The sequence below is a fragment of the Gopherus evgoodei genome, chromosome 3, assembly GCF_007399415.2.
Source record: "Gopherus evgoodei ecotype Sinaloan lineage chromosome 3, rGopEvg1_v1.p, whole genome shotgun sequence".
Lineage (NCBI taxonomy): Eukaryota > Metazoa > Chordata > Testudines > Testudinidae > Gopherus > Gopherus evgoodei.
This window is the reverse complement of record NC_044324.1, coordinates 125,192,308-125,219,318: the sequence shown is the minus strand read 5'-3', so window position 1 is coordinate 125,219,318 and position 27,011 is coordinate 125,192,308. Positions and strand designations below refer to the sequence as shown.

General features: G+C 41.5%; 1 protein-coding gene across 5 annotated transcripts in view; it reads right to left on the bottom strand.

The window, feature by feature from the left end:
• Positions 1–5,070: 5,070 nt before the first annotated feature.
• MTHFD1L (methylenetetrahydrofolate dehydrogenase (NADP+ dependent) 1 like) overlaps positions 5,071–27,011 on the bottom strand; it is a 286,291-nt gene continuing 264,350 nt past the window's right edge. For 4 of the 5 annotated variants that reach the window (XM_030556572.1, XM_030556577.1, XM_030556573.1 and 1 more), the window contains one exon: positions 25,629–25,919. Coding sequence is in view for 1 of the 5 variants with exons in the window: in XM_030556574.1 (XP_030412434.1) it covers positions 5,426–5,482 (57 nt within the window). In the remaining 4 variants the exon portion in view is untranslated. Of the gene's footprint in view, positions 5,483–25,628; positions 25,920–27,011 lie in introns of those variants that run through there. The other variant, XM_030556574.1, reaches the window with a different exon arrangement.

Genomic DNA, 27,011 nt, shown 5'->3' with positions numbered 1-27,011 from the left:
TATCCAAAGTTTCACCTCACTTGAAAAAACTACTTGCTTACAAAATGAGACATAAACATACAAGTGTCACAGCACACTATTACTGAAGCCTGAGCCCCAGGCAGCAGGACTGAAGTATGTAACTTAACTTTGCATGCCCCCCCCCGCCATGGCATGGAGCCCTTGGCATTGCTTTGCTTGCACTCCCTAATTCCAACCCTGCATTTGCGATGCCCCTACACTCGTCCCATAAACCCTCCTCGGGGCTGCAGCCCCCAGATTAAGAAACACTGATTTAGATGATTTGAGTACCCCCTGGAAGACCTCTGGGTACCCCCAGGGGTACACAAAGGGTTGCCAACTTTCCACGTTTTCAAAACCAAACACTGCAGTTCCCTGTTGTTTACTTCCCCCTCCCCCAGGGAGAGCAGCTGAACGTGCTGGGGAAGAGGCATGGGGAGAGGAGGACAGAGCCCCTCTCCCTCCCTGCCCCTGGCAGGCCAATGACCCCACATGTCCACCTACATGTCGCCTCTGCCAGGGCTTACCAGGGCTGCACCCCAGCACCTCTAGCTTGGCAGTTCATAGCTGCAGCACCTTTGGGCTTGTTGCATCAGTTATGAAAGTAAAAAAATTGCTTGAGCCCCAGGACCTAATGGCTTGAGCCCCGGCACCTCTTTCATTACAAATTAAGCACTGCCTGGATCCTATAGGACTTGCCAACCCAAAGTCCATTGGCATCAGTTAAAAGAATCCTATTGATTTCAATGGGCTTTGTACCAGGACCAATGGCAAAATTCTCATCAACTTCAATTGGACCATGATTTGTAATATCACTAGAGCCCTGGATGGATACAAAATTTATATCCACACATGCGGATAGCCATGGATATAAAGTATCAGAGGGGTAGCCGTGTTAGTCTGGATCTGTAAAAGCAGCAAAGAGTCCTGTGGCACCTTAAAGACTAACAGACGTATTGGAGCATGAACTTTCATGGGTGAATACCCACTTCGTCATGCATCTGACGAAGTAGGTATTCACCCATGAAAGCTCATGCTCTAATACGCCTGTTAGTCTATAACAGGGATCGGCAACCTTTCAGAAGTGGTGTGCTGAATCTTCATTTATTCACTCTAATTTAAGGTTTCACGTGCCAGTAAAACATTTTAATGTTTTTAGAAGGTCTCTTTCTATAAGTCTATAATATATAATTAAACTATTGCTGTATGTAAAGTAAATAAGACTTTTAAAATGTTTAAGAAGCTTCATTTAAAATTAAATTAAAATGCAGAGCCCCCGGACTGGTGGCCAGGACCCAGGCAGTGTGAGTGCCTCTGAAAATCAGCTTGTGTGCTGCCTTCAGCACCCGTGCCATAGGTTGCCTACCCCTGGTCACAGGAATCTTTGCTGCCTTCACGGATATAAAGCGAACATCCGCAGAGCTGCAGGGTTCTACCAGGAACCGCAGCAGCGAAAGCATCAGCATATCGGGCTGCCACTCGCAGGAACCAGCGCACAGCCCAGGCAGCTCCTCCTACGTGGCTATACTGCTCCCCCAGCCCTGCCCACTGCGGAGGGCACCAGGCTCACCAACAGCTGAACCTGCTTGTGCTAGTGTGTGCAAACAGCTCGTGCAGCTGTGTTCCCAGACAGGAGTCCCTTCCACGTAGCAGTGTGCATCGCCTGTCTGGGGCGGGCTCAGAAAGTCCCATGGATAGAGAGCACTCAGAAGACCAAAGTTCTAGTGATATGACTCTGTCACTGACCTGCTGTGTGCCCTTGAAGAAGTCATTTTGCCCCTGTTTCCCCTCCTACCCTTTCTTTGGTCTTGTTGATTTAGGGCAGTGATACTCAGACCTCAGTGGTTCAGAAGCCAAATCAGTGATCAGCAATAGCCAAAAGAGCCACAGTAGTGTAAATTCATTGTTTCATTTGTCTGGGGGGGAGGGAGGATGATGCTTTTCCCCATCCATCTGAGGTGAGAGTGAGCACTAGCTTGCCACATTGGGCCAACAAACCAGCTCTCTAAATGGACCTTTGTACCCTCCAGACCCCTTGGAGTGCGACTCTCTAGTAGGGGCAAAAGGCAGTAGTAGCAATGGACCAGGGAGGGAGCCACGGGATTTGGAAAGGATTTTGCAGAGAAAGGAGAGACTCTTCTTTTCTCTCATGAAATGTGCCAGCTATTAGCTGCACAGTTTGAAAGTCATTATTTAATTGATTCTGTTAATACTGTGTATTGCCCTGAAACCCTTATTAGTTAACCTCTATTTTTAGTTGCCTTGATCCTATGAAATTCTGAGTGCCTCAGCATCCCCTGAATTCAATTAGTGCTTCACAGATGTGGGACTAACTTCTTCGTGTTGATTGTAATGTGAGCTGGATTGGACTGTACACAAGGGCAAGTCTACACTAAATACTTTTTGTAGATTAAGTGAAGTGATGCTTTCATGTTTTCCTGTTCTCTTCTTAAATTATAATCCATTAAATACATATCAAACCACGAGAAGTAATCCATGACTTCCTTTAAGTGTTAAAACATTTGTGTTTTTTTAACCATTTCTGGACCAAGAACAGCTTCCCCAACCCCGCAGTGTCTCCTACTATTGTAGACCATTGCAAAATTAAAACCCCAATAGGGATAGAATTGTTCTAGTCTTCAGAGCAATTTTTAAATAGCATTACACAGGGCTTGTCTTCACTGTGAAGTTAACTCAGGATATGTCTCAAGCGTTGCCCCTAATTTGAGTTTTGTTCACACATAAAACCCTTTAACTCAATTGTGGTGGTGTTTTTAACCTCAGTTTAGGCTCGCTACATTCAGATGCCCCTGGTCCTGTAACGCCTTGCCACAATCCTCTCCCTCCTCCCACATGTATCCAGAAAGGAGAGGCAAGTTCTTCCCCAATTCACTGGGAAAGAAAGAAAGAGCAACTCAACTTACTGTCAGAATGGCCATTCTTATGCTTCATTTATCTTATGTTCTGATTGGTCTCAAAATGTAACTGTAAATGGGGAATTGTCATCAAGTGGGTGCAGTTCCAGTGGAGTCCTGCACGGAACAGTTCTTGGCCCAATGCTATTTAACATTTTTTTTTATCAATGACCTGGAAGGAAATATAAGATTACTGCTGATAAAGTATGCAGATGAAACAAAAATTGTGGGCTTGGGCAATAATGAAGAGCTCAGGTCACTGATACAGAGCAACCTGGATTGCTCAGTAAACTGGGCACAGGCAAACAAGATGTGTTTTAATATGGCTAAACGTAAATGTATACATGTAGGAACAAAGAATATAGGCCATACTTGCAGGTTGGGGGACTCTACAGTGACTCTGAAAAAAGATTTGGGGGAGCAGTGTTGAACATGAACTCCTAATGTGATGTTGTGGCAAAAGAGCTAATGTGATAATTGGATGCATAAACAGGGGAATCTTGTGTAGGAGTACAGAGATTATTTTGCCTCTGTATTTGGCACTCCTACGAATATTTGTGGAACTCTGTGTCCAGTTCTGGTGCCCACAATTCAAGAAGGATGTTGATAAATTGGAGAGGGTTCAGAGAAGAACCATGAGACTAATTAAAGGATTAGAAAATATGCTTTGCAGTGATAGGCTCTAAGAACTCAATCGATATAGCTTAACAAAGAGAAGGCTCAGAAGTCGTTTGATGAGTTTATAAGTATCTAGATGAGGAACAAATATTTAATAATGGGCTATTCAATCTGGCAGAGAAAAGTATAACATGACCCAGGAGCTGGAAGTTGAAGCTAAACAAATTCAGACTTGAAATAAGGCAAAAGTTTTGACAGTGAGGGCAATTAACCATTGGAATAATTTACTAATAGTTGTGGTGGATTCTCCATCACTGATAGTTTTTAAATCAAGATTGGATGTTTTTCTAAAGATCTGCTTTAGAAATTATTTTGGGGAAGTTCTATGGCCTGTGTTATACAGGAGGTCAAACTAGATTATCACAATAGTCCCATCTGGCCTTGGAAGCTATGACTCCATCCCCTGAATTTATAGCAGCCTATGCTATTTTTGGCACTTTTTTCTTCTGGGGTGCAGTACTACTAGGGTGACCAGATATGCTGATTTTATAGGGACAGTCCTGATTTTTGAGTCTTTTTCTTATATAGGCTCGTATTATCCCCCACCCCCCGTCCTGATTTTTCACACTTGCTGTCTGGTCACCCTAAGTATTACTGCTCCCAAATGCTCAAAGATCTTGAGCCAGGACTCCAAAAAATTGTGAGATTTTAAAGAAAATATTGAATTATGGATTCTTATTTGCCTTCTGAATTCTGAGCCTTTAGGATGCACTCAGGTTATGTTTCTAAGCTTTTCCATGCAAACATTAGGTCTAGAAGCTTCCTTTTTTTAAGAAATGAAAGCCGAGAGATTCCCCAGATCACTTGAATATTTTGCATGCAGACATTTAGCCTGCCATTCCAAAATGTCCCTTGGCACTTTCACAAGAGTTTGGGTACTAATTCTGGTGTATTGGCCAAATTCCAGTTGGAATAATTCCCGATTCAACTGGACATGGCATGTCTCTTCACTTCCTCTCCTGAACTGCGTGTACGATTTATCTGTGATGTTAAAAAGTTGTTGCATTGTACCTTAGAAATGGTTACACAGTGGTGATGGTCAAAGTGACTCCTAGTAATATAAGTTCCAGTGATTTACGATCCTTCCAGATGAAAGGTACTATAAACAACTCTCTTACACACTGGCAGCCCTTTACTGCAGTGCCCATCCTATTACTTTCCTCACCCACACATAAGTATTTGCAGGGAGAAGCTGTCCAAGTTTCTGTGACAGAGAATGGTACCTCTCTAAAGAACATTTGGTTACTTGGGGGCGGTATGTATTTGAAACTTGCTGAAGCAAGAGAGGTCAGGGAATAAAAATACTTCAGTTACTTTCCCAGACACCACCTCATCATGGATAAACAAGGACAAATCCTCTCCCACATAGACTTCATGCCTACTCCAAAGAAAACTCAGGGCAATTATTAATCTTGCTCCCATGGAGAGGACAACATTTATTTAGCATTTTTGCTCAGATAACATGTTGAGCATATGGTTTACAACCTTAATTTCTCCCCTCCCTGTTGTAGCTGTATTGCACTGCTGGGCTGCCTCTAAACCAGTCTTTATCTCCCAAGACAAAGGGTAGTGAATAGTTGGGGTGGAGACTCAGCATGCCTCTTCATTTTGAAGTAATTAATAAAAAGCTGTGAATAGTCACATACTTCTGATAGACTGAGTCAAGACTGTAACAGCTCAAAGTGTTATTCTGAGTTGGTGGCTTCCTGTGGATGCACTGATCTGTAGCCTTAGCATGATGCACATGTCTGCAGTCACAGCAGATGGGCCTTAGCATTGAAGCGCAGACAAAACGGAGGCCAAGGCTTCAGTCCCTGAACCTGGAGCAGAGATCAGTCCTGTGTTGTGTGGGATGTTCTTTGGCTCTTTCTTGTACAGTAGTTGTCGTGCTGCAAGGGAACAAAAGCGAGAGGTTACAGAATTAGGGTGAAGAAATACAGCAATATCTTTTTAAGCCTACAAGCTGCAACCGGGGCCAGGATCAGGGCTGTTTTCAGATTGTTAGGCACCCAAGGTTTGAAATTATGGCTGTAGGAGTTTTATACCTTCAGAAATCAAGTGAGGGTCCTGCAGGGATCAAATTCTGGCTCCAGTTTTGTTCAATATTTTCATCAATGATTTAAATAATGGCATAGAGAGTACACTTACAAAGTTTGCAGATGATATCAAGATGGGAGGTGTTGCCAGTGCTCTGGAGGATAGGATTAACATTCAAAATGATCTGGACAAATGGGAGAAATGGTCTGAAGTAAATAGGATGAAAGTTAATAAGGACAAATGCAAAATACTCCACTTAGGAAGGAACAATCATTTGCACACATACAAAATGGGAAATGACTGCCTAGGAAGGAGTACTGCAGAAAGGGATCTGGGGGTCATAGTGGATCACAAGCTAAAGAGTTGTCAACAGTGTAACATTGTTGCAAAAAAGAAAACATCACTGTAGGATGTATTAGCCGGAGTGTTGTAAGCAAGTCATGAAAAGTAATTCTTCAGCTCTACTCTGCTCTGATTATGCCTCAGTTGGAGAACTGTGTCCAGTTCTGGGTGCCACATTTCAGGAAAGATGTGGACAAACTGGAGAAAGTCCGGAGAAGAGCAAAAAAAAAAAAAAGAATAAAGGTCTAGAAAACATGATCTATGAGAGGAGATTGAAAAAATTGGGTTTGTTTAGTCTGAAGAAGAGAAGGCTGAGAGGGGACATGGTAACAGTTTTCAAGTACATAAACGGTTGTTGCAAGAAGGAGGGAGAAAAATTGTTGTTGTTACCTCTGAGGATAGGACAAGAAGCAATGGGCTTAAATTGCAGCAAGGGCAGTTTAGGTTAGACCTTAGGAAAAACTCACTAACAGTCAGGGTGACTATGAATTGGAATAAATTGCCTACGGAGGTTGTAGAATCTCTGTCATTAGAGATTTTTAAAAGCAAGTTAGACACCTGTTAGGGATGGTCTAGAAGATAATATTTAGTCCTGCCATGAGTGCGGGGGAATGGACTAGAAGACCTCTTGAGGTCCCTTCCAGTCCTACAATTCTATGAAATAGCAAAATTCCCAGCTTCTGGATGAGAGACACAGCACTGGCTTCTAACCAATCTATGAAGCCTGTACAGTAACATTCATGGTACTAACATACCATCCCTGGTTTACAAGCAGAGAGCCATAAAAATATTCCAAATAATTTGAAAGCAAAACAAAACCACCCAACAAAACACCCTCTCTGAAACATTCTACAATAGTTTTTCTGTAAAGTGTATGATATGTACAGAATATATTTATAGTGTAGGGTAGTATAAAAGCTTAATTAGTACTTATTTAGAGATAAGCTGTATAACTCACTTGTGGCTATACCACTCATGCATAATGTGGCCATCCCCCAACTCATTCTCTCTCTCTCTCTCTCTCTCTCTCACACACACACAAATTATTGATATAAATTGTCTATTGAGAATTATCAAATTATAATTACCCAAAAGGCAAAGGTCCAATCAAATTCAAGATTTATTTTAAATCTAGGAAAAAATTACATTTTGAATAACCTATGCCATGACCTCTGACACCTAATTGTCTAGTCAGTAGTAATTATCCATAGCCAATTAAATTAACAGACTGTTAGGAAGTAATGTTTTGCATCTCTGAAGAAGTATAGGGATTAAACAGACATTGTCCAAATACCAAGAGAGCAGCCGGCACTGTAATGACTCCAGATGTAAAGCATTCAATCCCAAGTAAACTGAGCAGTCCTTCCATCCCCTTTCCTCCCTTCCTGCACTCTCTAGAATTATGAATGCATGTCACATGCCTGTGATCCCTCACAGCTGATTTATCTAATTGGATGCAAATGATGTCTGAATACTAGTATTTGGTCTGTTTGCACACACTCAGTTTTTCAGATATTCGTTATTGTAAACAACCTCATGATTAGGTCCTGTTATGTGACCGTTTTCATAAGCTAACCCCACACCTGCTTACCCCAGTGGCAAAGGAGACATTTCATATCAATATGCCATTACATTTTATTTTAAGTCTTAATGTTGGGAAAACCTCTTATCCTCAAAAACCCTGCATACTGCTTGTTCTAGGAGAAATGCATCTGGTCTAATTCAGAGAGCCTATCATGGACAAAGGAGTAAGATGCCACACACATCACCCAGTTCTACAGATTGCCTTACTCTTCTACATCAACAAGCTGAAGTCACACTGCTCAACTCCTACTTATAATAAATCATGAAGACATGGCTGAATGTTAAAAATGGAGATGGGCCAGAGTTATAGGGCCAATATGCGTGAGGCAAGTGGGATTCTGAATTGGTGTAACTGGCATTTTTTTCTGTGCCTTAAATATATATGTCACAACAACTTAACAATGTTTCCATCAGTTGTCCTAGCTACTCCCCCTGTGGGGAGGACTACCTACAGTGAGAGAAAAACCCATTCTGTAGGACGCGTCTACACTATGGGCGTACAGCAAGCACCTTGCTATAGCACTATCGTTGTGCTGCTATAGCACCCAGAGTGTAGACATGGCCCTAGACTTATTTACCCTTGCTTATATTCACACCCCCTTTCCAATGTGCAATGTACACTCCCCTTTACACTTTGTCTATGCTGAGGCCTATTTTTTTTAAAATAACATCTGAAAAAACCACATCTAGACAAGAGCTATTGCAGGCATATGTATGGGTATACCAGCAAAAAACTCATATTGCCAGGATAGCTTATTTCATTCAGGGAACTGGTTTCAGCTCTACCAGCTAAAGAACTCTTGGACAAGTATAAGCCACATCTCTGCTTAGTTGTATCGGCATATGCTTTCTAGTGTGGATGAGGCCTGAGTGTAAGGTGGCAGAAGAGAGGAGAATAGCAAGAAAAATAAGGTATATGAATGCACTAGTTAAAGCAGTGTGCCACCTGGCACCTAGATTTGTAATTTTAGACTCTATTATTCAACACTAAGTGGTTGTAAGTATGATTAAAAGGTGCTGATTCTCCTGCCACATGAACTGTTTTTACATCATGGTAATTTCATTGACTTCAATAGAGCTACCCCTTATTTATAGTGGTGTAAGTGATAGACTCTTTGGACACAAGTGTCCTAAATGAATGTAATTGTAAGGAACCTTGAGTTCATTTAAGGGAGCCTGAGTTACACTACTTAACATATCACCTTTAATTTTGGCCTGTGGGGTTTAGATGTAGAAGCTGGGAAATCTTAGGATCTGGTCTTGGCCATCGTTTGTTAAAGAAACAAATCTAGGTAAAGAAAAGTTTTCATTGGCGATGTGATAAAGTATCATTTGGTATTTGATTCAGCTATAAATACAGACAAGCTTAGTTGAATTAACTGAAGCGTGATATATGTATAAGAATGAATTTTGAATAATTTCATACATAATGTATGGTGATGCATACATGACATGCTAGTACTAAAATGGTCTCTCATGTAGAATGTTGACCATCATGACAGAGTCTGCATTCTGATAAGCCAATCCTGTGTGACTTATTGAGATCCCTGCATTTATATCTGGCTGTTTACTTTAATTTATTATTATTTGCAAGGTGGAAGCACATAGAGGCCACAGCTAGGGATGAAGGCTTGAGTGTGCTTGGCACTCTATATACATAGGCTAGATCCTCAGAAGTCAGTGGAGCTACATTGCTTTACACCAGCTGAGGATCCTAGAAGAGAAAGAATGTAGTCCCTTGGTGAAGCGGTGATAAGATATGCAGACTTAATTGGTGGTGGTGAAGTTTGTCTGACTGCTAATAAGTCTAGACCTCAGTGATCAAATCTCTTCCCACTTTTTTCTTGCAAACAGTGATTCTTTATATTTATGAATAAGGGCTAAAATATTGATGATGTTACAAACTGCACAACGTAGCTGCTTTACACTGATAACTGGACCCAGAACAATACAACATACCTTTTTATTTGGGGGGGCAGTGCTATTCACTGGATCAATGACTAGCTCACCAGACAAACTTTTTGTTTGCTAGTAATTAAATACAATTACTAATAGCAGGGTCTGTACTAGATGCCTAGTGAAAAATGTATGCCATTTTTTTAGTCTCAGTAAATAGTGTATTAATCTGTTAGCATAACAGCTACAAACTCTCTCAACTGCTAACTTTTTTATTTTAAAATTATTACATATATAAAACTTTAAAAAATATGGAACATTTTAAAACAAACTGCATGCTTAAAATACTAGAAAATAGATTTTAAATAGGGTGTAACGTCTCTGAGAGGACTGAATGCATAGTTAAGAGTTGCAATAGGCAGCTGTGGTTTTCTTTATCATAAATCCAATTTACTTGAATAGGGCTCCTATTTGGCACAACCAGACTTCAGAAAAATGCTACACTCAATTTTACATTGATTTCAAAGTAGTCTTGGTCTCCTCTGGTCGCTTGTATTAATGTCCAATTTTTTATTAACAGTTATATACTATGTTACATAACTGTGATAGGACAATGTGTTTTATGGTTGAACACACACTTGCTACTTTCCTTTGTTTAATCCAAAGATATATGGGGAGAGCAACTTGTGTGTATGTGTGTTTTAAAGGAGTTGCATTTGGCTAGCTAACGGTGGTTTTTCATTGTCACCTTTTTAATACACAAATCTACAGCATATACACAGAACTTGACTTTGCTCATAATAGCTACCAACCAAGAAGTACACTCAACTGCTCCCTGGTGTCTATTTGTGAACAAACAATTTATCATCGTTGTTTATTTCTGATTAACGACAGCTGCAGGTTTCTGGCACAACTTCAAGGTTTCTACATAGACATGTAGAAAAGCCCAAGTGTAAATCTGACAAAATCTAGCGTCTGGTTCAAGAAGAAAGAGAACGGTTTATTTGATACATATCAGCAACCATACTTTTGTAAATCATGGCTCATATACATTTACGTAACTAGACTGGAGTTTAAACAAAGTAATGAGAAATTAAATGTGTGAGTTTGAATGTTGGAGTTTAGTGTGTAGCTTTAGCAACCTCAGAGTCATTATGAAATCAGATGTTACATAACTGCATACATGGCAACAAATCCATTCATGTTACCAGGTCTGCCTTGATCCTGCAAGTGACTGGAGAGACCAGAGATTATTTTGGGGCAGGGGCTGTCTTTTGTTCTGTGTTTGTACAGCACCTAGCACAGTGTGGTCCTGGGTCTCCTACATTCTACCACAGTACAACTAAATAAATAAATAAATAGCGAGTGAGATAAATGTAGCTGACTCATCTGTAGTACATTTGAGAACACAGCAGAGATAGGCCTATTTTTCCCCCCTTTGACTTATTTTGGTTCATAAACACGGACCATGTTTTTATGACATCTTGGTCTCTTTTTCAGATGATTTTTAAACATTTAAAAACTTACCAAATCACTTATGGCCCATACAGGAGCAATATAGAATATCCTGTACTTTGATACTTTTTTGGTCACTTTTCTTAGTGCTTGTCTACATTTGAAATGCTACAGCTTCACTGCAGTAGCGCTTCATTGTAGACACTACCTACGCCAATGGAAGGGGTTCTCCTGTCGGCATAAGTAATCCACCTCCCTGAGCGGCAATAGCTAGTTTGATGGCAGAATTCTTCCATCGACCTACCAGTGTCTACATGGCGACTTAGATTGGCTTATCTCTGTTGCTCAGAGGTGTGGATTTTTCACTCCCCTGAGTGACATAGGGAAGCTGACCAAATTTTCTAGTGCAGACCAGGCCTTAGCAGTAAAAGCAGCTTCCTCTTCCCATCCCTGCTCTGCCCTCCCCCCTGCCACTGCCCACTGCTCACACTTCTCCGCCTCTTTGCCCCCTGAGAGGCAGAGAAGTGCAGGTGGTGGATGGGGGGGCACCTCAGGGGAGGGGGGCAGACACAGGTGGATGGGGGGCACCTCAGGGGCAGAGAGAGCCACAAGTGGCAGGGGAGGGGGCAGAGAGGCATGGGCAGCAGGCAGGGGGGCCTTTGGGATGCAGAGGTGTGAGCAGAGGGGGTCTGGGGGTGCAGAGGTGCAAGTGGTGGGCAGGGAGGGCCTCACGGGAAGGGATGAAGAGGTATGAGAAGTGGGCAGGAGGGCCTTGTGGGAGAGGAGCTGAACAGGACTGGGGCTTGGGGTGAAGTGGAGGTGAAGCATGGGGGGAGCCGGCCAAGTGGGGGTGGTATGATCTGGGCACCAGTGGCCCCTCCCACTTACAGGGAGCTCTGGCGCTCAGACACAGCCTCCCCAAATGCAGGAGTCATGCATCACCCATGCACTAACCCTTGAACTAACCCCCTCCCCACACCACTTTATTTAGATTTAGCAATATTGCACCTAAGATACATGGTTAAGCAGTTCTGAGTCCATATCCTACCTTCTGTGTATGATCACAATAACTATCCCAAACTCTTGAGTTTCACAATGCACATTTCAAACTATGATTTATAGGTCTTCATTCTGTGCTTACTGAGGTTGCTAAACTTCACTGTGAATTAAGAGGAAGACTTAAAAAAAAAAAAGGGGAAAAAAATTAACAAAATAAGACAAGCATCATAAACAAAAATGTGTGATGATGCCTGCTTAGGAAAGGTTTCATCACATGGTATTAACATGGACATCCCAGCCTCATTCCAATCCTGACTAGCACTTGGTGGAAAGCAGTTTTCCTACCTCAAATAGTTTTCCCATCTTGACTTGGGTCAAAAATGTGAAATCTCAACATTTTTCTGGTGCCAAAACACCAACATTTTGTTGGTTCAGGTCAATCAACAGGTTTAGTTTAAAAAAAAGTTGAACTGCTTTGATTTTGACTTTATTAGCTTTTATTTTTTTGTGTAATTAGCTTAAAGTTCTAAATGAGAAGTTGTTTTGAATCAGAATTTTATGTCAAAACAAAAGTATTTTGACTATTTCACAGACTCCTTCCCCCACAACTTTTTTTTTTTTGAGTCCAGAGATCCTGCAGCTGATTTGCAAACAGTTTCAGTTTTGACAAATCACCACTTTTTCCAATGGAAAAAGAATCAGTTCTCTTCACTCACAGTCTGATGCCCTATTCACTGGACCATATTGTCTTATGCTGGGAGCAATCAGAAGACTACTTAGACAGCTGAGTGGGTGACAGAAGCCTCCAGATGGCTGTTGAATTCTGTGGCACATCCCATACCCCAGTTTATCATCACTAATATTGATGTTATTGATATTGATCACTAATATTGATGCTACAATATCTAACATTTAGGTGAACAACGAATGACAAAACATGTACCAGTGTTTTGAGTAAGTTACCACAGCTTCAAGATATGAGCAAACTTCATTCAATTTTGCTACAGAGAATGGCTGTAAATATTTCTGTAACTGTTCAAGCTCAAGTCAAGCTGGTTGTTGCAATGTGAAATGCAAGGTCAAAAGGCGAACACGCTGCAAAACTTGAACTTAGTGTTTATGTGTATGAACAAATGGCTATTTGGAATGGTTCCATTTAAAGCACACTAAATAAGGTATAGCTGTTACAATGGTGAGTTTTTCTTTCCACCTGGTAATGTGGTAATTTTCACAGAAATTAAGAGTTGAAAAAGCCTTCATGGGCCATATTTTCATGTGTAATCACACACATACATTTGTATGCACTTAACGTAAATGCTCAGATCTGATCCCATAGGTTCATTTGTCCACCCCCCAGCGCAGAAATATTCTCTTACTGTATTTACCTGCATCTTATTTAAAAAGACAAGTAATTGGCTTCCTACTGCTTGTCTTCCGATATTGGTAAAAGCTCAAGGATCGGATGGATAATGCAAGGAACAAACATGAAATATGCAAGTTCCCTTAATTAGGTATGATCCTGGCATGTTCTTTGCATTAATCCTGGAAAATCTGGAAGGAACCCATAAGTCTCTTGTCTGATTTAAGAAAATCCTTTCTTGGATAAAGAAAGCAAGAAAAAAAGCACAAGTGCTACAGGACTTGGTGATGACAATTCAATAGGTGTGCCACTCTTTTTTTTTCCAGATCAGTACTGCACTTTTACTTCAGACTGGTGATAGGCTGCATGGAGTTGCTGAGAGTATGATCTTTTGAATGAAATGTAAAACCAAGGTTAACTGTTGTTTTAAAGAGCCCATGGCACTTTCCAAGAGCTTAGGAGGTGGTGAGCTGGGTGTCCTCACCTAATTCCTGTTCAGGTAATTACAGTCTACCTACTGAAATCCCCATTGCAGTTTAAAATCACATGAGATTCTTTTTCATTTCCTCTTCCAAACTGGTCAGTAGTGTTGCTAAGTACGGTTAAACAGTAGCTGTATTTCAGTACACAGGTGGTTGAATTTCAGTAGAGGAAGTAACCCGAGTAATGAATTTTGGGAACTGTGGAGATAAGAGAATTGCCTGAATATAAGATGAGTCACACTCTCCTGCCCACTAATAATTTGTTGTACTTTTGTTAATTCCTTTCAGTTCGTCAGTAACTTTCCAGCACTGACCCGTTCAGAACTGGCTGCTATATCCAGGTGTAATTGCTAGGACAATACAGAGAAATCTGAGACATTTCTCTATAAATTGTCAAAAAAAAATTGGTGGTAAAATCACATTGCAAGCTCATATCTAATTTGTTGTTCACTATCAGGTAGAACTTTCCAAATATATTTCTCCTGTTGAATTGTGAGATTTAAATCTCATTTTATCAGTCCCTGTCCATATTTCTAACCTCTTCATCTCCTTTTACACTTCTTTCCTTCTGACAATCTTCATCACCTCCCAATTTAGCATCATCTGTGAATTTAATTAGCATGATGCTTACTCCTACCTCACTCATTAATAAAGCAAGCCTAAAACCAATCTCTGAAGCTCCCTTCAAGATTTATACTTCTTCAATTCAATACATCATCATTTTAATTAAAAGTCATTGATTCAGTAGGTGCTCATATCCACTTGAAGTTTTTCTAATAAGATTTGGTGAGGCACTAAGTCAAACACTTTTCTGAAATAAAGATGTATCTACTGCATTCTTTTCATCCACTGGAGGTATCATTCAGTCCCCAAAGGGCTCAGATTTGTCTAGAAAAACTTGTTCTTATAAAGCCATCCTATTTTTTATCCAGTTTTATTATCCTCTAAGAACTTTAAATTATGTTAAATTCCTTTAGCGTATCATCCATTGTTTTACAGGGATTGAATAGTTTCCAGTTTTCAATTTATTTACTTTTCATTAACAAGAAATGTAGGTGAAAAGTTGCTATTAGACTTAGGAACTGTGACTGTTTGAACCAAAGTCTAAAGTAGATCAATTTATGAAAGAGAGTTGACCACTTTTGGTGGTTGCATGTTGTCATGGTTTTCATAAAAAATTAATTACTATTCAATAAATAATGAAAATTAACTGCATGCCATATACCAGTAGTCCCCAAACTATGGGGCATGCCCCCTAGGGGTCTTGGAGGAACATTTTTGGGGGGCCTGGGCCTGCCCCCACGGGAGGCGGTGAGAGAGCGCCACTCAGCCCCGCTTTGCTCCGGCTCCAGACCCACTTACAGCCCCAGCCTTGGACCCTAGCTCCTGGCTTGGCCACGGTGCCACACCTAGCCCCAGCTGCTGGCCCCCCTCCCCAGCCTTGGCCCCCAACCACAGCTCTTGGCCTGGACTCCAGAGCCGCCCTGACCTCAGCCCCTCGCTCCCGGCCCAGCATTGGCTCTTGTCCCAGCCTCAGCCCCCTTACCCTGTCCACATCCCTCTACCCTGGGAGCCATGACTTTATGTTGTTTCTGCAGGTGATGTTATTAAAGCAGCATAAAGAGGCACTTATGTCAATGGTAGTCAAATTTAAGTGAAGACACTTCCACAGCTAGGTTGATGCAAGGCAGCTTACGTCTACGTCACCGCCTAGTGTCGACCAGGTTTAAGTCAGTGCTTGGAAAAGGGCTGTTTTGGCATCATACCTTGAGAAATACCAACATTTTGGTTTAAAGCACATTAAAAAAAATTTACAATATAACTGAACTGTTTCAATAAATCCTATTGGTCTGGAGAATAACCACATATTATTTGTATTGTGGTAGTTTCCAGAGGTCTCACTTTGGAACCAGGCTCCTTTGTAGTATGTGCTGTACAAACATAGTGAACAAATAGTCCTTTCCCTAAAGAGCTTACATTGTGTTGTTGCACTGGCAATCTACCTTCAATGGCAATTACTAATACATTATCGGTTCATATTAACAATATGGTTGGTGCTGGACTGTGGAAAAACAGATGATGACAATTTAGCTTCTTAAATTAATATTTCATTATTATAGAATCATAGAAGTGCAGGGATGGAAGAGACCTCAAGAGGCCATTTTGTACTTAGCCCTGTGCTGAGGCAGGAACACGTATACTTAGCCCAGCCTTCCCCTCCTATAATTATAAACTCACGTCTTAAGAGTGGTGTATAAGGAATGGGTTTTACATGGGCTTTGAATAATTTTTCAGATGTTCTATTCTTCACTAACACTTTGCTTTAGGAAGAAAATTATACAATTTCTACATTTCTTTTAAAGTCCATAAGGTTTGGCACTCTCATGTTGTTAATTCCTTTCATTGTTCTGGCAGGTCCCAATTGTATTGCTGCTTACCAAAGTGGAACTTTGTCCAAACATTTCTCAAAGCCTGAGAATTAAAAAGTTTACAGGGTGAATAAATATTTGAGTTTTTACATGAAAACCACACACACGCACAAATACATATCTACTCACACACAGCTGTGTGTGTATAATACATTACACTCAAGTATATTGGGCAGAGGAACACTATTATGACCACACTTGTAGAAATATTTTAGTTTGACTGATTTGTTACATAAACACTGAGGCCTCAAGCATTGTGTAATCACACTGCTCTGTTATAGCAGTCCCAGTCTCAGCCCTAAAGCCAAGGGCGCTTTCAGTGTTTCTAAGATCCCCTCAGCTGGGGATTCTAGTTCAGCCCCTAACATTTAAACTCAGTTGAAATTTCTTTGGTTGAAGGACTGTCTTCCTTTGTGAAAAACTAAAAAGAGAGACAAATTGCCTGCAGCCCTAAGAAGTTAAAGTGCCACACAAGGTTGGACTTAAAATCCTTAGAGTTCAATGAAGTGGTGATGCTGGGGGAGTGAGGGAAAGTAAGAAATCCAGCCTCCCATTTCAAATCCATTTGCTCTCCTTGATTTTAGGGCTCAGTCTTTGAGCCCTATGCAGAGCTGTGCTTGATGCAGGACCTGAGCTGCCCATCACCTGTGCTCTCTGGCAAGTAAGAGGAATTTCTGGGCTTCTCTAATTTATGAGATTTGGTAATAGCCCTCAAGGGGACATTATGCCCTCCAAGAAGTGCTGAAGTGCAGCAGTGTTCCAGCTTCACCTCCCCCTCAGCTATGCTCCTGGCATATTCTTGATGCTGGACAAAATACTGTAGAGCTTTATGCCACTGGGGGAGCTCTCAGTTGCTCTGCATCCAGCACTATGGGAGGTTGTGGAGCATTCGAAGGAGCAGTGGGGTGTGTCTCAAGAGCTTGGTGGTGTTTTGGCAGCTGACAGGGGTCAGGATCAAATGTGAGCTGGGGTAAGAACTAGAGGATTTGGCAAGTGCAAGAAAGTTTGGATACAGCTGCTCATTGAAGTTTTTGAGAGAGGCAGGAAAAACTGGGAAAATTTCACTGTGAGGAGGGGGTTGGGGAACTTGGATGTAGGGGAAGGGAGGTAAGTTCAGGTGCTTTGCAAAGAGTTACAAATAGAATCCTAGAGGTGAACCCAACAATCCTGATCAGCTACAAGAGACATAAACCAGCCACACCCAAAGAATTAACTCAGCTGCCTGCAAGTAGACAAAGACATGGCTGTTTTCCCTCCTCCTCCTCCCTTCCAAACTGAAAATACTGCAGAGGGTGAAGCAACATTTATTGTTTGAACAGGCTATTGGAGATCAACCATTACAAAAGACTGTAAACTCCTGAGGGCTTGGCTATACTTGCGAGTTAGACTGCATTAAAGCAGGCCCAGGCACCCTAGCTCACGACCTGTCCACACCGGCAAGGCACATAGAGTGCTCTGACTCCACAGCTAGAGCGCTCCTAGTACTCCACCTCAGCAAGAAGATTAACACTTGTTGTGCATTGGCTGAGCACCTCCTGCACGTCGCTGAACAGGTGATCACTGGCGGGTGGATGGTGCTGTGGGGAAAGATCTATTTGAAGAGGTCCATCAGGGAGGCACTTGGGGTGAGGAGTTGATCAGCAGGGTAGCTGAGCACCCAGTCCCCCCCCAACATAACATGGAGTAAATTGAAGAGATATTCTGTTAGGGAAAGTTTCCAAGCAGCATGTGTTTCCATGTTTCTGCCAACTCTGTATCCAGTTACCTTCATTAGGATTTAGATTTAAATCTGAGTTGCCCTGAATCAAAGTGAATGCTTGTGTGCACCACTCTCTCCCAATACAACTTTTCTATTAGAGTGAACATTGAGAGGGGATTAGTTACTGCTCTGAATATGCAGTATCCAAGGAAGTGTTGTGACAATGGAATGCTTATTGGATTTATGGCCTATGCACTATTATCCTTGAATGTCGAGCAAAGCCTAAAAATTCACTTAAATTAAGTTATGCTAAGGAGAGCCCAGTGCATGCTGGGAGCTTTGCTATGAGAACTGGGCTTTGTATAGATGTTCTGAGATTGTGTTCAAGGCACTTTATGAATATTGTTTGGGTTAAAAAGACTATTGAATTCTGGTAAGGATTGCTCTGGATAGGCTGGGTACTTTTCTGGGGACAGAAATGCAGGAAGGAGACTTCATTTTCTCTCTTTGTTTTGTGTCCTCCCATTTCTTGGCTTCTCTTTGTTTTCTGCTCCAGTTAGGGCCTAGGAAGTGCAGTGGCTACAGTGCCTGGTATTTCTTGGGCTTAAACACTATACCCTAAATAATCCTGGATTTGAATTTTGTTTGCACAATTGATGCTGCCTCATGTGGTTGCAGCTACAAGAAGGAAGGAAACAGTCCAGAAACTGACTTCTCACCTGTGATACAGCCTTCCAACTTGATTGACGTACTAGTGACACCGCCTGCCCAAGGAAAGAATCACAAAACTGGCACCAGTCACTCCATTACCTATTTCCTTTCCTGCTTTCCTTTCCCTGTCTCCTACTGGTCTCTCTTTTTTAATCTGTGATTGGTTGGAGAAAACCACTTGACAAAGCTTGCAGGTTTATGAGTGAAATGTTTATCTTCCTGTCAGAAATGGTTTAGTTATTATGGAGTCCTGCCTTGAGTGCAGGGGACTGGACTAGATGACCTACTGAGGCCGGGGCCACCCAGGGGGAAGGAGGGGACAAGTGGGGCAATTTGCTCCAGGCCCCGCAGAGGTCTCGCGAGCCCTGGCTGAGAATCCCTTCCCTGGCTAGAGGCGCCTTTTTAATTTTTATTCACCTGGCAGCAGTCTTCGTCTTTGGCGGTGGGCCCTTCACTCGCTCCGGGTCTTCGGCGGCACTTCAGCAGCGGGTCCTTTGGTGTTGCTGAAGACGTGGAGCAAGTGAAGGACCCACCACCACCGACTCGGAGTGCTGCCCGGAGAGTACTAGCGCTGCAGTGGGTGGCGCCTTTTTTTATGTCCGCTCCTGCGCTTTGCCCCAAGCCTCCTGAACCTTCTGGGTGGCCCTGCTGAGTTCCCTTCCATTCCTACATTTCACTGATTGTTCCAATTAACATTGCCATTGTAACTCTTCTGCAAGTCAGAGTTGGCAGCAACAAGGGCTGGGTTCAGTATCTAGGGCAGGGGTAGGCAACCTATGGCACGGGTGCCAAAGGTGGCACACGAGCTAATTTTCAGTGGCACTCACACTGCCCAGGTCCTGGCCACCGGTCCGGGAGTTCTGCATTTTAATTTAATTTTAAATAAAAATTCTTAAACATCTGAAAAACCTTATTTACTTTACATACAATAATAGTTTAGTTATATATTATAGACTTATAGAAAGAGACCTAAAAACATTAAAATGTATTACCGGCATGCGAAATCTTAAATTAGAGTGAATAAATGAAGACTTGGCACACCACTTCTGAAAGGTTGCTGACCCGATCTAGGGGTTCCTTTTCAACAATACAACATAAAACTGGCTCGAGCCTCAACCCAGTGACCTGGGACAATTACACACCACCCCCTGTGTGCCTCTAAGAGGCGATACTACTTCTCTCACAGAGTCTGAGTGTAGCAAAAACTTTCAATAAAAGGAGGGAAGTAACTTGGCATTATTTGGGGGAAACATGCAAACAGGGTTCACAAACCATGAGCAAATGACCCACCCCCAAGTAAGTTGGGCAGAGTCCTTTTCCACTCAGATCCAGCAACCCAAAAGCCCCTTTCACATGCCCATCCCTTCTCTGCTCCCCACTCAGAGATGCTGTCCTTGCTCAGTGCAGCCCCAGAGTTCAGAGGTGCATCTGCAGAGTTCACCTCTCGCCCTGGGTGGAGGTGGGGTAAGGAGGCACCTTACTTATTCTGCAGCTTGGGCACTCACTCGCCACCCTGCTGGCTGCTTGCCAGGCCTCTCCGCCAGCCACCCTGCTGGCCACTCACCACACCTCTCCACCAACCACCTTGCTGGCCGTGTACCACACCTCTCTGCCAACTACCTTGCTGGCCTCCCACCAAAATGTCTCCAGGGCCCATCATTTAACATAGCTCTCAGTGATTTCAGCTCTCAGTGATGTCAGCTGTTAGTGGGCCTCACCGCTGGTGCGCACACTGGGCAGTCTCTTGCATCAGAGACACTGTCCCAAAACAGGTCATACTTAGACCTAGGTAACAGTGATTTCAGCTCTGCAGCATGAGTTGAGTCTAAATTAGCTCTGTTATTATACATTGGAGAGAGAGAAAGAGTCAAATGGTGTTTGGGACCCTTCAGCATGGCCCACACCACTGGGCACAAAAACCTGTCCCCATCCTCTCTCTACTCACTTGGCTTTGGAACCCAATTCCCTTGCCTAGTGAGTGCCAATTAGTTGGGACATGCCAAGTACAGTTCTCGTGTCCTTGAGTCATGCTGCCCTTGATTTCCTTTATTACATCTGCCCTAAAACCAAGGAGACTGGGGATCCCACAGCAGCCAGAAAGTGACCATTTGGACAATCAATCCCATTACGTTGAGCACCTAGGCAGGGTGGGTATGCCCATGCAAATGAGCTTAGGTAATGAAGTCGTCTTCCACAGCTCATCATTAGATGTAAGCGAGTGCTCATTCAGACTCTGCTTACACCATCATCAAGAAAAAGGGTCAGGAAAGGAAAAGCTGATTTTGCAACTTGGTTGCATCCCTGACCACTTGGCTAATAGCCATTGAGGGACTTACCCTCCTGGAACTTATCTAATTCTTTTTGGAACCCAGTTATGCTTTTGGTCTTCCCAGCATCCCCTCTGGCAATGAGTTCCACAGGTTCCCATGGGATAAAAAACACTTCTGCAAATTGTTCATTGGTATCCATAAGGAGGTATATACTTTACTTTTTTTTTTTCAAATGTACACACCACTGAGAGTTTTGGATTTTAAAATACAGAAAAAGGACAACAAAACTTATAAGTAGCTTGAACATATTTCTGTGCTATCAGGTTTTTACTCCAGCGGTAACAAATACTAAGTATTAACGGAGTACAAAAAAAACCAGATCTATAAATGATAATACAAAAGTTGCCGTGTGGCTCCTAACATCAAAAATAAGAAGCAAAGAAAAATAGTTCACATCTTTTTGTAAAGTTGTGATTATGCAACATGTCCTAAAACTGGTCTGGGGTAACAGCCAAGAACAGGGAGTCAGGTCACCTGGATTCTATTTCTAGCTCTGCAATAGACTCAGTGTGAGCAAGCACATCACGTTGCTTCTCTGTGCCTCATATTGCAAACCAGTAACCGGGGAATACTACTGGCTACCCGCTTTTGCAAACTCCTTCGAAATCTTCCAAAAAAGGTTCTAGAAAAGTATATCATTGCTTGATTTCCTCTCTTCACCCAGGATATTTTTCTGGATTTATCTCTTGAGACTGCTGCAGCTTTTATAAAGAGCTGCAGACTTCACAAATATTGCTATACACTATGCAATGTGAAAGGATTCCAAACCTTTTATAGCAATATGTTCATGACTGCTCATACCTCAGCGTGAAGTGTGTTTTAAAAGCTTCTTACATTCCACAATACTTTGCAATTTGCAAGCATAGTACACAGGTCACTTGTAATATTTCATAACAATTAGATTCTCTACAATGAGCAATATTCACTGCCTTCTCTTCTGTAACTTCAATCCTTTCTCTTACACTTCCTCCCCAACTGTGCTAACCTCATGTGGTTTGAAAAGTCTTCAGGTGAGGGACTTTATCTTCCTATACATCCATAAAGCACCAGTAACACCTACAGCACTATATAACTAATGATACTCATGATAATTTTTTCCACTTTAAAGAATAAATAACCTAGAAGGTGCTCGAAATAAAGCAAACGAAAGGAAAAACAACACACTGAGGGCAGGATATTCAGAAGAGCTCAGTGATGGCTTACGTCTGCTCCCACTCAATGGTAAAACTCCCACTGATGTCAGTGGGACCAGAATGAGGGCAGTGCTGAGTGCTTTAGAACATCTCACCCTAAAATTTGAAAGGATAAATAGGTGAAGAAGCTGAAATTGGTTAGTTCAAAAGATTTTTGCAGATATTTGAGTAGGGAAAAGCAAACCTGGGAAATGAAAGGTAATTGAAACTGCTCAAAGATTTCTTGGTGATGAATACATCAGCACATTGCAGCAAAAAAAAAAAAAAAAAAAATTCTCTACCCGGATGACTGTCAAGCAATCACACACACCTCATTAACTCCTGACTACTTTCACTGGCTCTTGTGCTGCGGTAAGATAAATAAGTACCAGAAATATTGTTCAGGGAGGAAAGACAGTATGATCTAAATTAAAAATATATACCTGGAACACATGCTATGGGGGCCCATGTGTATATAAAATGGGAGTTTGGAGTGGTTTGTTAACTCCTATCACTCTGAGAGCCTCATATTCCTCATGCAGCGTTCACTGGTCAACAGCAGTGGATGCTTCAAAACCAGGAGTGCTTCGAATCCACACTGTACTGAGGTCAGAACTGATTTAGCTATAGTAGAGCCACGTATAGAACATGGCTGTTGCTAGCAGTTTCTTTAGGCAGTGTGGAGCAGAATGTTTTTCTGATAACCACTCTAGGAAACCCCACAAGTGTAGATTTATATTTTTCGCCCAGGTGGTATGTCAAGCCTGTCTACATGACAAATACAAATGAGTTGTGGGATTAGACTATAATATAGGTATAAACATAGCGTAAATTGAGCCTAGGGGACAGTTTCATAAAATCTCTCAGACCAAAAATCTCTGCCCACAATTATCTGGAAAACTGAGCTCAAATCTTGCTAGTAACAGCCTTGTTTATACATCATTGCAGCTGGTATGGGTATAATCACAGAGGGCCCAGAGTCTAGCATGGCATAAGCTAAATTTGTGAAGTGAACCTTATTAACAGAACATGTCAAATGCCTTGGAACCATCAGAGTCCCATCTTTACTGTAACTCCATGCTAGAGGTCTAAGTTACAACACAGTAGTCCTCATAGCTAAAAATATGTTTCACTCTTGCACTCTGGAAGGAGCATTATGCCAACTGTGCCCCCAGTACGTGCTGCTGTCTCACTACAGTCCAAGGCTCTGGCACAGGTAGGGTACACAGTTAAAACAAGGTTCCATCCCTGCAAGACTCAACTCTTTAAAAAAAAACAGGTTAGAGAACCATGTGATGTAATGGAGTCCCCAAACATGGTGGGAATGGAGATGTAAACAGGACCAAAGAGACATTGTTCACCCCTATAACATATATAGACATGAGTAAGCTGGGTGGAGCACCACTGCAGGATGTCACTTGGGAAATAAACGTTTTCTGGTCATTATTTCACTGTTTTCACTTAAAAGGACAATGATATATTGTCTCTCCAGACCCCATTGTTTTGTTGCTCTTTTATTGAAGGAACCAGTCCATGAGCATTTCCTGAGAAGAAGCACTTTCAAAAGCTTGAAAATACAATATTCTGTGTATTTTCAGACTCCTCTTTTATTCTGGATTGCTGCCAGAAAAAAAGTCCAAAGAAAGACGAGTCAGTTACTAAACGCACAGTGCGTGAGATTCAACTCAGCAATCTGCTCCATACGTCTTTAAATGAACATCCAATTCAGCTATGAGGCACACTCAGTTTTACATGTTAACTATCATGGTTAAAAATGAAAAACATGATCTTGAGAGGCCCAAAATTCTGTCTCAGATGAAAGCGCCATGGTTTCAAGAATGCTCTGCTTTTGTGACTACACATATGTATCCTGTTCACTACACACAGGATACACACTATATAGAAATACCAGCATAGCAGGAAAAAGCCAGAACCGTGTGCCTGAATATACCCAAGGACCCAAAAAAGTACAACATGCTGCTTAAGCAACCAACCCCACCACCATAACCACCTCATCACACAGAAAGCTTGTTTTTTTCATTGTGTGCCTTTCTTTTTGAAAACCAAACCCCACCAGCTTGTAGTTCTTGAATACGAGCATAGAAAACTGGCTCTCTCTCTTTTTTACATTATAAATTGCATGTAATAATCAAACTAGAGAAGTGTTGGGAAAATGAACCAAATCATTAAAAAAAATTGGCTTATTAGGGTTCTTATCAGCCAGATCCTCCATGGCAGAAGTGATGTCCTAGTGCATTGCATTCTCGGGTGACAGAGAGCAGCTGGAGCTCACTAATGTGACTTTTGGAGGTTCAGGGCTTTTGTTTGTGCCCAGAAATAACTGAAAGATGTCAACATTTTGCTACTGGAAACCTAAATGAGGCCATATTAAAGTATTAAATATGAGTATTATTTCTGCATAAGACACCAGACATTTTTAGCAGCTGGCCCTTACATCTAGTGAGATAATTATGTGGACTTGGTTGATGATGTAAAATGTATTATCTGAGTAGCATGACATTTTGGGCTGTTCTCCACTTTACTAGGTGGTGTTGTAATAATGTGTTTTCAATGTTCAAAATATTGCAAAGGAGTTCACTGAATGGATCAGGTCAAAGGAACATGTGCATTAGGAGGAAGACCCTTCTTTCAGGCAGATATTTGGAAAATAAACAGGAACAATGAGAAAGGAAATACTCAAAAGTAACCCGATAAATATGTTCTGTGTGAAAGTTTGCCCTACCGTAGCAGTGATTCATTCAATGGGCACTCAAAGAAAGTCAAAAGAACTGCTCCATTTTGGATTTTTGACATGCTACAGCACCCAACCGTCCCTACAGAGGGTAGCTGGAGCATGGGAATAGCATACCGCAACCCCCAAATAAAGAATGGTCAGTTTTCACTGGCAGTACCACCTGCTGACTGTAAATGCAACACCAGACCCTCAATTTCACACTGTAAGAAAAACTCCCCAGAATAATGACACTAACTCACTTCACTGGGAAACAAGGTTGGAGGTTGATATTTTTAAAAAAACTGACAAGACAGACATTCCTTCTGTTTCCTTAGACAGCTGATTTTAAAAAGAAACAAAGCTTGTTGACATTTGGGATTTATAGCCAAGATACTGAACAAAATAGACCAAAAACACTGTAGAACTGGTAACAAGCACCTTTGACAGATAAAAGTACCTATGACTATGGGACACAGTATGTTTTAAAATTTTTCAAAGCTGTCTGCCCACAGAGGAAATACAAATTCTGTATTAAAAAAGTCTTGTTTTGTTATTCTTCAACAGTCCCCTCATTTGAAATTTGGCTCTTCCCCAGCAGTGCCCATAGCAACACTTGCTGATAACTCAGAAATGTGCAGCTAATTTGTGTGTGGTTTCAGCTCCTGAATGCCAGCAGCTGAACTGTACTCTTGAAAAGAGCAACAAGCTTTATGAGGCCGTGTAATCCTGTTGATGTTAATTTTTTAGCTGGCCATTGACGAGGGAAATACTTTTGTTAGAAGTTCAAATAAAGAATACAAACTCCTGGAGTGGAAAATTTCACCTCTCTGTTCACACCATTTTATCGACAAAACAAACATTCAGAAATGCAAGCAATAGTAAGCATGGCAAAAAATTTCTCTCCACTCAACCAAGAATAAATTAGTTTGTAACAAACTTTTTTTTTATGTCATAAAAATGGGTAGAAGGAAGAGTAGATTTTTTCTCTTTGGTCTAGCTTGATATCCCTCCAGAGACACATAACAGGCATATTTCAAATTCACTCTTGTCTCCTATTGCAGGAAACAGTGAAGTAGCAGTTGGTATTTTCAGAATTCTGGAAAAGAAGAAAAAGTATTGCAGTAATAATTTTCATTGGTTGAAGAAACAGGAATAAAGAAACAAAAGCTTTAACAAAATAAAGAGGCTCTGTAATGTTTCAATGGTAGAAGTTTTTACCCTGAGCAAAATTAGATCAAATATTTAACTACACCACGTGCTACAAATAACATACACCTCTACTCCAATATAATGCGACCCGATATAACATGAATTCAGATATGACGCAGTAAAGCAGTGCTCTGGCAGATCAAAGCAAGTTCAATATAATGCGGTTTCACCTATAATGCGGTAAGATTTTTTGGCTCCCGAGGACAGTGTTGTATTGGGGTAGAGGTGTATTTCCACTTAATACAAATCCTTGGAAGCAGAACACAAAACACACACACACATATGCTAGTCCTACTATGGGCTCTTGAAGAGTTGACACTTTGCAACAAAGAGTTCCATTGACTTAAAACTTGGTGCATAGAATTTTGGAACATTTTTGTTAAAGTGATTAAAAAAAACCCCAACAAGATGCATTTTCAACAAGAATTGATCAAGAAACTAAAACAATATAAACATTTGTGGTTTTCAGATCAGCTTTTAATCACCTTTCCAGGACGATAACACAAATGATTCGCTAGTAGTGAAGACTAATTAAGAATAATCTCAACCCGTTTATATGGGGAGAAAGTCATCAGCAAATGGATCTGGGGGAAATAGTGCCTAGAAAGTGACAATCCCAACCCCAATATCTAACAACAATTAGGAAAACAAACAGAAATCTGGAGCGTATCAACAGCAGAACAAAGCACAGCTCACAAGAGATAGTTATGGCAATGTCACAAGGTGGCTGGCGGGGTCACAAGTGAAGTACTGTGTTATAATTTTTGATGAGGTAGCATCTACCACCCCCAATTTATAATTGGATCCCATTGTGCTAGGTACTGTATACAAGGATAAAGAAGATGGGGTATTTGTTAAATTTAACAGGCTGAAGGGGTGAGGATCACTGTTGACTTGCTTTGTGTCACCTGTTCCTCGATTTAAATATATGTGAGCCCACAGAGAAAGGATAGGTAGGCTTTCTAGAAATTTAAATAAA